General features: G+C 41.8%; 1 protein-coding gene across 4 annotated transcripts in view; it reads left to right on the top strand.

The window, feature by feature from the left end:
- LOC132894609 (peroxidasin) overlaps nt 1-4,766 on the top strand; it is a 300,221-nt gene extending 295,455 nt beyond the window's left edge. The window contains exons 23-24 of one of the 4 annotated variants that reach the window (XM_060934684.1): nt 2,333-2,386; nt 3,735-4,766. In XM_060934684.1, the coding sequence (XP_060790667.1) occupies nt 2,333-2,386; nt 3,735-3,767 (87 nt within the window). In that variant the 3' untranslated portion in view covers nt 3,768-4,766. Of the gene's footprint in view, nt 1-2,332; nt 2,987-3,734 lie in introns of those variants that run through there. The other 3 variants (XM_060934683.1, XR_009655662.1, XM_060934681.1) reach the window with 3 other exon arrangements.
- Nucleotides 4,767-12,324: the final 7,558 nt, after the last annotated feature.

The following is a 12,324-nucleotide window of genomic DNA, read 5'->3' as shown; positions in this document are numbered from 1 at the left end:
GGTAGTGATACAAAAAGTGTTTTTATTCAAAAAGTAAGAAAGGAAAAAATAAAATAAGGATGTATGATGATCAAAACCAAGTTAATTGAGGAATACCTTGAATACTGAATGATGGAATTAATTTATTGCAAAGATAGAGAAGATAAAAACTCAGCCGGGTCACTTTTGAGCCATGTTTTGCATCAAAGGGTTAATTCATGTGTGAAAATGATTCCTCATGCTTCCTGAACCCCTCGCAATCTGAGGCCTAATTTTATGCCCGTGCCATCAGGGAAGAAAAAAATCCATTGATGTGGTGATTACCTGGTCATTCAGTCCATTCAGGTCTCCAGCTGACTTCATTTTATTGCCCCATAACGTTGCTAAGCCTCAAAATGACCAACTGAAGCAACCCCAGATCACAACACTGCCTCCAGAGGCTTGTCCAGTGACGACTATACATGATGGGTGCATCGCTTCATGTGCTTCCCTTCTTACCCTGACGCACCCATCACTCAGGAATAGGATCAATCCGGACTCATCAGACCACATGACCCTTTTTCTGTTGCTCCAGAATCCAATCTTTATGCTCCCCAGCAAATTGAAGCCTTTTCTCCTGATTAGTTTCACAAACAAGTGGTTTTCTTTTGGTCACACAGCTGTTTAGTCCCAGTCCTGAGTTCTCATCACATTGTGAGTGTGGAAATGCTCTTAATTTCACTATTAAACATAGCTGTGAGTTCTACTGTCGATTTATTTTACAACTCGACTTCGCCAAGCATTTAAGTGATCTCTGATCATGGTCAGTCAGGATCTTTTTCCAGCAACATATTTTCCACGAGGGCGGCACGGTGGTGTAGTGGTTAGCGCTGTCGCCTCACAGCAAGAAGGTCCGGGTTCGAGCCCCATGGCCGGCGAGGGCCTTTCTGTGCAGAGTTTGCATGTTCTCCCCGTGTCTGCGTGGGTTTCCTCCGGGTGCTCCGGTTTCCCTCACAGTCCAAAGACATGCAGGTTAGGTTAACTGGTGACTCTAAATTGACTGTAGGTGTGAATGTGAGTGTGAATGGTTGTCTGTGTCTATGTGTCAGCCCTGTGATGACCTGGCGACTTGTCCAGGGTGTACCCCGCCTTTCGCCCGTAGTCAGCTGGGATAGGTTCCAGCTTGCCTGCAACCCTGTAGGACAGGATAAAGTGGCTACAGATAATGAGAGATGAGATTTTCCACGAAGTTGACAGTTCACCACTGTCCTTCCAGGTTTTAATAATACACTGGACAGTTCTTAACAAAATTCCAGTCATTTCAGTAATCTCCTTCATTGTTTTGTTTGCTTGACGCAGACCAATAATTTGAAGGCCCTTGTGAAACACAGTAACATCTTTTCCATGAGCACTGGCTACATCTTCTAACGTCCATCCATCCATTATCCGTAACCGCTTATCCTGTGCAGGGTTGCAGGCAAGCTGGAGCCTATCCCAGCTGACTATGGGCGAAAGGCGGGGTACACCCTGGACAAGTCGCCAGGTCATCTCAGGGCTGACACATAGACACAGACAACCATTCACACTCACATTCACACCTACGCTCAATTTAGAGTCACCAGTTAACCTAACCTGCATGTCTTTGGACTGTGGGGGAAACCGGAGAAACCCATGTAGACACGGGGAGAACATGCAAACTCCACACAGAAAGGCCCCCGTCAGTCGCTGGGCTCAAACCCAGAACCTTCTTGCTGTGAGTTGACATTGCTAACCACTACACCATCATGCTGCCAACTTCTAACATCTCATCTCATCTCATTATCTCTAGCCGCTTTATCCTGTTCTACAGGGTTGCAGGCAAGCTGGAGCCTATCCCAGCTGACTACGGGCGAAAGGCGGGGTACACCCTGGACAAGTCGTCAGGTCATCACAGGGCTGACACATAGACACAGACAACCATTCACACTCACATTCACACCTACGGTCAATTTAGAGTCACCAGTTAACCTAACCTGCATGTCTTTGGACTGTGGGGGAAACCGGAGCACCCGGAGGAAACCCACGCGGACACGGGGAGAACATACAAACTCCACACAGAAAGGCCCTCGCCGGCCATGGGGCTCGAACCCGGACCTTCTTGCTGTGAGGCAACAGCGCTAACCACTACACCACCGTGCCGCCCCAAAGGCTCTTATGTATTTAATTATTTAAATCCAAATAGCGACTTTTTTTTTTATGGCCGGGCAATGTATGTTGGACTCAAGGACATGAGACAACCGCTGGTTATGTTCACTGTTTTTGCTATTGTTGTTGTTGTCCTGTTATTGTTTTCATTGTATTTTGGTATTTACACAATGTTTCTATGTCTCATCAGGATCCTGGTCTGGAATTCGAGGTCGTTCTAGACAATAATGTCTTCCACAAGCAGGTGACGCAAGCCGTTTCCTGTTTAAATGCTAACTAAAGCTTTATAAACATCATCGTTTCTGCTGTTTCATCCTGGTAAATCAGGTATGCTTGTAATGTTTGGGCATTGTACTCTGCAGATAGTATGTAAGGAACATAGGAAACTGTCCAGCCACATGCAGTCTGCTCATTATAGTCCACTTTAAATGTTTTGCCGAAAATGAAAATAGACTTTTATTAAATACAGGATAATCTCCAACAGCTCTTTTAAACACCACATGAAAGCGTCACATGATCAAAGACAGAAATCCATAGAGGGTCAGATAAAAAAAAATGGTGTCCCTGATCCAGCTGCAGGTTGTTTTCTTTTTCTCTTCCTATTTATGTCTTCTTCAGTAGTGCTCAAATACGGCTGAATCGAGTCCATCTTTAGAACACACACACACACACACACACATATATATATATATATATATATATATGAGGATAAGTCAAAAAGTTTTAGGACAGATGTTATAATTTTTGGCGGCACGGTGGTGTAGTGGTTAGCGCTGTCGCCTCACAGCAAGAAGGTCCTGGGTTCGAGCCCCGTGGCCGGCGAGGGCCTTTCTGTGCGGAGTTTGCATGTTCTCCCCGTGTCCGCGTGGGTTTCCTCCGGGTGCTCCGGTTTCCCCCACAGTCCAAAGACATGCAGGTTAGGTTAACTGGTGACTCTAAATTGACCGTAGGTGTGAATGTGAGTGTGAATGGTTGTCTGTGTCTATGTGTCAGCCCTGTGATGACCTGGCGACTTGTCCAGGGTGTACCCCGCCTTTCGCCCGTAGTCAGCTGGGATAGGCTCCAGCTTGCCTGCGACCCTGTAGAACAGGATAAAGCGGCTACAGATAATGAGATGAGATGAGATGTTATAATTTCAAATGGAATTCAAAAGAAGGAGTACAAAGAAGGAATTCTCCAATGGAAACATCGCTTGCAGAAGTGTTTAGACTTAAATGGAGGATATATAGAGAAATAGCTTAGTTATTTTCATAAATAAAGATTTTTTTCAATTTGTCATGGAACTTTTTGACTTCCCCTTGTGTGTGTGTGTGTATGTATGTATGTATGTATGTGTGTGTATATATATATATATATATATATATATATATATATATAATCAGAGATGGACAGTAATGAAGTACATTTACTTGAGTACTGCACTTAAGTACACTTTTTGAGTATCTGTACTTTACTTGAGTATTATAACTTCACTACGTTTGAAAGGCAAATATCGTACTTTTCACTCCACTATATTTCTATCAAGGTACTCGTTACTATGAAGCAGCTTTTTTTTCTTTTCTTTTCTAAAACGTGATTGTTTTTTTTCCCAGGTGACACTGAGACAGCCGATCAGTAATCACTAGGGTCACGTCACGTCCATAGACTGTATAAAATCAAGTTCAGTGATTTCTCAGCAGCGTTATTTAACACGATCAGTTGATGGCAGAATGGAAGGAGGCGGTTCTTCTGGAGAATGTACGCACCCATGGCCCATGAACCCATGTTTCAGTTTTCTGAAAGGATTAAAGATTCGTTTCATTTAAAATGTTTGTTTTGTTTGCCAAAACTTGCCGTCCAACCTGTGGAAGCATATTGAAGTATGTAAATGTTTTATTCCAAGAGAAAGCTTGCAGTGAAGTTGTCTGTGCTTTTAGAGCTAGCGATAATGTTGCAATAGCTATGCAGTCTGGTTAGTCAAATGACTTTCTATGGATTTGCCCGCCAAGTTGCCGTAGCCTTGTCCACGGCTAGCATTTACAAATAGCTAGTTAACTTGGGCACTGTTAGTTAGCATGTAAAACGGAGTTACGCTAACATGAATAACGTTAACTTATCTGAAGTCCTTTCAGAAATATGTTTTAGCATAATCTTGCCAAATAAACAAAATGTAGAAATCTTTCTTTTCGAGTAGCGTTAGCTACCCAATATGATTTCGAGTTTGAAAAGAGTTTGCTAGCATGTCAGGTGGAGTTTCACTGACTAGCTAGCTTAACATTAAACCACCATGATGGCACAGCATGCGTTCATTTTGTGAATTCACATTTCTGTCTTTGGTAACGGCATTAGGTTTTGTAAGCGTTGTGGCAATAATACAACAATGCGTTGACAGAAAATTTACTTTTAATACTTAAGTATTTTTAAAAGCAAGTACTTCAGTACTTTAACTTCAGTAAAAATTTGACTGAACAACTTTCACTTGTATCGGAGTAACATTTGACCAGTGGGATCTGTACTTTCACTTAAGTAATGAAGTTGGATGCTTTGTCCATTTATAAAATTTGTATGTGTGTGTGTGTATACACACTGGATATGTAGAATAAACAGCAGTGATATTTTGAGCTTGGTGATACCGTGTCGCTTTCATTTGGCTTTTTTTTTCATGCAGAAAGCATTTATATATAGACATTTTTTATGGTTTCATTTAAATGTATTAAATCTACTTATGGACACTCACTGACCACTTTAATAGGAAGACCTATACTCCTGCTTTTTTTTTTCCCATCCATTATCCATAACCGCTTATCCTGTGCAGGGTCATGGGCAAGCTGGAGCCTATCCCAGCTGACTATGGTTGAGAGGCGGGGTACACCCTGGACAAGTCGCCAGATCATCACAGGGCTGACACATAGAGACAAACAACCATTCACACCTACGGTCAATTTAGAGCCTCCAAGTAGCCTAACCTGCATGTCTTTGGACTGTGGGGGAAACTGGCGCACCCAAAGGAAACCCACACAGACACGGGGAGAACATGCAAACTCCACACAGAAAGGCCCCCTGTCAGCCTTTGGGTTGGGCTCGAACCCAGAACCTTCTTGTTGTGAGGCGACAGTGCTAACCACTACACCACCGTGCCACCTCTTATTCATGCAATATCCACTTACCCAATCATCTGGCAGCAACAATGCAGTACATGAAATCATGCAGATACAGGTCAAGAGTTTAGATTATATTCATGTCAAACATTAGAAAGTGGAATAATGTGATCTCATTGACTTTGTGGTGCCAGGTTTGAGTATTTCAGTATTTCACTGCTGATCTCCTGGGATTTTCGTACACATCAGTCTGTAAGGTTCACAAAGAATTATGGAAAAAGGTATCCAATAAGCAGCTGTTTTGCAAGTTTTGTTGAGAAGACAGGTCAGAAGAGAATGGCCAGACTGGGTCGAGCTGACAGGAAGGCTATGGTAACTCGAATAACCACTCTTTACAGCCATGGTGAGCAGAAAAGCATCCAGAACACACAACATGTCGAAACTTGAGGCAGTTGTGCTACAACAGCAGAAAACCCCATTGGGTTCCACTCCTGTCTGTCAGGAACAGGAATCTGGTACTACAACAGGCACAGGTTCAGGAAAACTTGGACAGTTGAAGAAAGAAAAAAACATCACCTAGTTGTTTTTTCTTTCTTTTTTTTTCCAGTCATCACCTGTCAACTACAGTTACCTCTGACAAAGAGCTCACACTGGACTCCTTCCAGAAATGCAAAATAAACATTTCCTCACAGAAGAACTCAGCATACCAAAAATTTACACACATTTTTAAAATCTGTTTATGTAGTGTCCCTGTGTAAGCTGTTACTATAGAAACAACAACGTACAGGGTCTTGCAAAAGTATTCATCCCCCTTGGTGTTTGTCCTGTTTTGTCACATTACAAGCTGGAATTAAACTGGATTTTTAGGGGATTAACACCATTTGATTTACACAGCATGCCGACCACTTTAAAGGTGCAAACTGGTTTTTATTTTTTTTATTTTTTAATTTATTTTTTTATTGTGACACAAACAATATTTAAGTTGAAAAAAGAAAAGAAATCTGGAGTGTGCATAGGTATCCCCCCCCCAAAGTCAATAATTTGGAGAGCCACCTTTTGCTGCAATTACAGCTGCAAGTCTCTTGGAGTATGTCTCTATTAGCTTAGCACATCTAGCCACTGGGATTTTTACCCATTCCTCAAGGCAAAACTGCTCCAACTCTTTCAAGTTAGATGGGTTGTGTTGGTGTACAGCAGTCTTCAAGTTATGCCACAGACTCTCAATTGGATTGAGGTCTGGGCTTTGACTAGGCCATTCCAACACATTTAAATGTTTCCCTTTAAACCACTCCAGTGTAGCTTTAGCAGTATGTTTAGGATCATTGTCCTGCTGGAACGTGAACCTTCGTCCCAGTCTCAAACCTCTGGCTGACTCAAACAGGTTTTCCTCCAGAATTGCCCTGGATTTAGCGCCATCCATCTTTCCTTCAGTCCTGACCAGCTTTCCTGTCCCTGCAGATGAAAAATATCTCCACGGCATGATGCTGCCACCACCATGCTTCACTGTAGGAATGGTGTTCTCAGGGTGTTGGGTTTGCGCCACACACGGCATTTCCCATGATGGACAAAAAGTTCAATTTTAGTTTCATCTGACCAGAGAATCTTCTTCCATGTGTTTGGGGAGTCTGCCACATGCTGTTGGACAAACTACAAAAGTGTTTTCTTAAGCAATGACTTTTTTTCTGGCCACTCTTCCATAAAGCCCCGCTCTGTGGAGTGTACGGCTTAAAGTGGTCCTATGGACAGATACTCCCATCTCCGCTGTGGATCTTTGCAGCTCCTTCAGTGTTATCTTTGGTGTCTTTGTTGCATCTCTGATTAATGCCGTCCTTGCCCGGTCTGTGAGTTTTTGTGGGCGGGGCCTTCTCTTGTCAGGTTTGTAGTGGTGCCATATCTTTCCATTTTGCTATAATGGATTTAATGGTGCTCCGTGGGATATTCAAAGTTCGGGATATTTTTTATAACCCAACCCTGATCTATACTTCTCCACAACTTTTGTCTCTGACCTGTTTGGTGGCTCCTTGGTTTTCATGTTGCTTGTTTAGTAGTGTTGCAGAGTCAGGGTCCTTCCAGAACAGGTTGATTTGTCTGTACAGACATCATGTGACAGATCATGTGACACTTTGATTGCACACAGGTGGATCTTAATCAGCTAATTATGCGACTTATGAAGTAAATTGGTTGGAGCAGCTCTTATTTAAATGTACCTTGAAAATGGTAGGCATGTTGTGTAAATCAAATGGTGCTAACCCTACAACAAGCCATTTTAATTCCAGCTTGTAATGTGACAAAACAGGACAAACACCAACGGGGGATGAATACTTTTGCAAGACACTGTATACACAATTTTGATTTGTTTATTCAATATTAAAATGTTAGTGCAAATAATACATACTTGCCAACTTTTCAAAATTCTCATGAGGGAGAAAAGTGCATGAAAGACATTTTCAATTGGCCGAGGGTCTGATGCGCGGTTGAAATGATAAAAACAGTGGATCCCAATTAATTGCAAACACATTTTTTGTGAATGTTGTTTAGTGAAAAAGTGATTTTTATTCTTGCATATGAAAATCCTCAAGTGAGTGAACACTGTACAGTTCTGTATATGAGTCAATTTCACAGAAAACGTATTTTTTTTTTTGTCCGGATGTGTTTTGTTTACATTTTGAGATTTCTAAAACCTTTTTATGGTCTCATATGATAAAACATTATCAGTTCTACCTTGCATTTCAAAATTTGACTACTTTGGTTCATAAATGTGCATTTTGTAGCAAATTTTAGGGTCGAAAATGAGCAAAAATGGCTGTCCCACTGAAAAGAGACTTTTTTTCAGACATGATTCTTAATGTTAGACAAAGGTGGAATTGAAACATTTTCATGTTCAACGACAAGACTGTGGAAACCACAATGGACATATGATGTCACAAATTGAAAATGCCATTAAGAAAATATATTTTTTCGATGTTTTGTTAATTTTTGTACCTGTCCCAGAGGTTTGTGTCAGTCCTGTTACCGTGATTAATCACATAACAAAAATAAATGCTCCCAAAAGCTATTATTGAAATTATTTGTTGCCAAGGATCTACATATTCTCACCTTTTATATGGATGGCAGAATGAACTGAATCTGAGAATATTTACTTAAAAATTTCAGTTTTGGTAAGTAGTCTATGCATGACTAATTTTTTTTGTGTCAGTCCTGTTACCCTGTCTAAATGGGGTGTGCAGTAACTTAATCAAATATTAGAAGTTGCCATACATAAGAAGCAAACCGGGAGACTACCAGGAGCAATAGAGTTTAATAAATAATGGTGGATGAATTCTTATGTTGCATCATGTTTGTTTGAAAAGGCACATTTAGGTATGTTCAACTTCTACAGTAATTGAAAGTATAAATTTTGTTTTTCCTTATACAGTTTTCTATTTATTCTAATGAAGATGATTTAATTTAGAATGACATTTTTAGGTTTCATGTTTTGGCTTTTTGTCAGTTAAGAATCATTGAATTTACTATAGGGGCTCAGAGTTGTATGTTGACCATTAAATTGGCTTGAATTATATATATGCAAAATACGATAGGGGTATCGCACCTGGCTCACCTCTACAGGTACTCGGCCCTGCACCATCTGTGAGCCAGTGGCATCGCTCTCTCTCTTTCTCCTTCCCTCAAGGCACCAGCGGGGCTCTGCGTGGCAGGGCGCCCTCCTCCCTAAGCCAAGACGAAGCTTGACTGCATGCCACAACTAGACAAGAGTTGGCTGGCTTCAGCAGGTTGTCAAATGGGCACCCCCCTTCACTGGTGTTTCATCGATTTAAGCCCATGACACCTCGGAGGGGCTCGACGGCAGAACCAGCATCCTGGCTCTACCCCCGCTTGAACGCCACCCAACTCTATGCCTTCAGTTCTTCAGTAGGCCGGCTCTACCACCGCACCTCCCTTTGGATCCAAATCCAGCGTGACGCTTCTTCTGCCCGCTTGGTGGTGTTGGCCACCAGCTGCTTCCTAGCTGACCCTTCAATTCCCAACAGTCCAAGGGCTCTCCAGAGCGACCGCCCAGCAAAACCCCTGCAGCCCACCTCCACCGGCAAGTTCCAGGCCTTCCATCCATTATGCTGGATCTCGAGGATGAGGGCTTGATATTTTTTAAGCTTACGCTCATATGCCTCCTCTATCCTCTCTTCCCAGGGAACCGTCAGTTCTATAAGCACCACCTGTTTTGTACCTTTAGACCACAGTACAATGTCTGGTCTCAGGAATTTGTTAATCATAAGTTTTTTCTTGTGTGTTTGCTTGCCATTTTAGTACAATTTTTAAGTCAGAAAACCCCAGAACCCAGGAGCTTCGGGGGGCTTCGCCCCCCTTATCCCCCCACCAGGGCGCTGCCCTGGACCAGCTGGGGGCCTACGGCCCCCAGACCCCCAGCTAAAATTTTCAGATAATTTCACCAGCCCCAAATCACATCCCTGCTGTATTAGAACAAGCACACTGATATAAACCTATGACGTTCGTCAGCTAAATTACTGTCACAGTTTTGTTGTTCTTATGGAAGGCTACTCAACACATTCTAACCAATCAGATTTCAGAATTGAATCGCTCTGTGGTAAGATAAACTCGCAGCCAAGGAGAAAGTACTGAATCATATCACATACCGTAATAACCTTCTCCAAACTAGTGATAAAGACTCTGGGATTCACAGACTAGATGAGGATTTCATTATTGTTGATATACAGTTGTAAACAAATCAGACGGAGCTATTAAATGTGACTCTTTATGTTACTACCTTATGTTACTTTACTGTTCTGTCAGCTTTCATATAACGCTTTATAATGTTCAGATGATCCTCTAACACTCTGTGCTTCTGACTCCAGGGTTGGATGTTGGGTTTCTGTCCTCAACTGGTAACAAAATGAATATAAATTCCCAGTCAGGCAGGCAGGACAATGGAAATTGGATATCAAAATTACCTTTCCAGTATTGAGCTGGATTGAAAACGGCTTCGTCGTTGTAGACTGGTCAGGGGGAAAAAACATTACAGACGGCAACATGGGACCAGAAAATATTAAAATCAACAGGATGTCTGTACTTTATGTGAAGTATAAAGACACGTAAGGAACCTCTGAGTCACACAGAACAAGATTAATTTCATCCATTTAAGATCCACCATCTTAAACTCTGCCTTTTTGTCACTTTATCACTGACAGAAGCTATTTGTTGACTTCAGTGTAGAAATGAACGAGGTGTTTGCTGACAGATAAAACTGGCAAAGTTTGAGCATCATCTATCCCACAGCTGCTCTGTATAATAATGATGATGATGATGATGATGATGATGATTTTTTTCATTGCGTTTTCTTTTCTTTTTCCAGTGAATCATCAGCTGGATTATTTTAGATGAATAGCTCTTCTTTTAGCTCACTCTTTGGCTTTTAAAAATGCCATGAGACTCCTTCTGACTTCCAGCAAATATATACAGCAACAATTTACAGGTAATTATTTCATCAACAACCATTTTCACATTTTCATGGCCTGGCTTTTATTCTGTTATCCACAGTCTGGTAACTGTCAGAAGATACTTGGAAGACGCTCTGGACACTTACAGTAATGCTTTTATGTCTGAGGACTACAGTTGACTTGCTAACTTTAGGACTGCAGTCGTCATGAACAGTTTTGCACTCAAGTTTCCATCAATGAAGAGTTTATAACATCAACAAAACAGACTTCATTTTAAAACTGTTAAAAATGTTATAATCACGTTGTCTGTTATCACCCAAGTCAAGCTTATTCGTATAGCGCTTCTAACAATAAACATTGTCGCAAAGCAGCTTTACAGAATTTGAACGACTTAAATCATGAGCTAATTTTATCCCTAATCTATCCCCAATGAGCAAGCCTGTGGCGACGGTGGCAAGGAAAAACTCCCTCAGACGACATGAGGAAGAAACCTCGAGAGGAACCGGACTCAAAAGGGAACCCATCCTCATTTGGGCCACAACAGACAACATGACTATAATATTAACAGTTTTAACATGAAGACAGTTTCGTTGATGTTATAAACTCTTCATTGATGGAAACTTGAGTGCAAAATTGTTCATGACGACTGCAGTCCTAAAGTTAGCAAGTCAACTGTAGTCCTCAGCCATAAAAGCATTACTGTAAGAGTCCAGAGCGTCTTCCAAGTGCGACTTTCAACTGTCCACATGGGGCCGTCCTCCACAGGAGTGATGCGATGAGACTCCAACCAGGCACAGGGCACCAAATGAGGATGGGTTCCCTTTTGAGTCTGGTTCCTCTTGAGGTTTCTTCCTCATGTCATCTGAGGGAGTTTTTCCTCACCACCGTCGCCACAGGCTTGCTCATTGGGGATAGATTAGGGATAAAATTATCTCATGTTTAAAGTCTTTAAAATTCTGTAAAGCTGCTTTGCGACAATGTCTGTTGTTAAAAGCGTTATACAAATAAACTTGACTTGCTTTGGTGAGACTGATTTATAGCTCAACTCTACACCATAACACTTAAATACTGCAAATTCCCCCTCCAGATCAGGCATATGGGAACACCTGTGCAAAACTCAGACTCTCGCTCTTTATCATGGCAAGTGTTTCATTTAGTAACTTTAAAGGTGCTGAGTGCAAAGTTGAATTCTGGGCAAAATGTTCTATTTTTATTCCTGTTCGAGTTTCGAGGTGTTTCGCTGCTGCACACACACACACACCATGTATCCTGTGTGTAAATGTTTTGCCGAGATAAAAAGCATCTCGCATTTTACAATTCTGGAGATTGGCAAAGCAAGTGAGCAGCAATATCACGTGACCACCGTGGGGCGTGTCTGACCTACTTTTAACCAAAACAAGTTGGCGTGCGCAGACATGGCGGACTCGGCTCTCCCTCCAGTGGGAAAGAAAAGGAAAACCTGCCGAGTGAGTGTAACTGCAAGATAGATAAAGCAAGGTTAGACAATGACTGACATGTCATTTTTCTGGACAGACAACTAAATCATTCTAGCTAGCGCTTTGCTATCTTATCCTTAGAACACATAGGCTTGACTCTACAGTCGCAGGTATGGCGTTACACACCTAATGTTTTGATCTTACAGAGAAAGAAATGAT

Source organism: Neoarius graeffei, chromosome 11 (genome assembly GCF_027579695.1).
Source record: "Neoarius graeffei isolate fNeoGra1 chromosome 11, fNeoGra1.pri, whole genome shotgun sequence".
In the NCBI taxonomy this organism is placed as follows: domain Eukaryota; kingdom Metazoa; phylum Chordata; class Actinopteri; order Siluriformes; family Ariidae; genus Neoarius; species Neoarius graeffei.
This window is presented reverse-complemented; position numbering and strand designations above follow the sequence as displayed.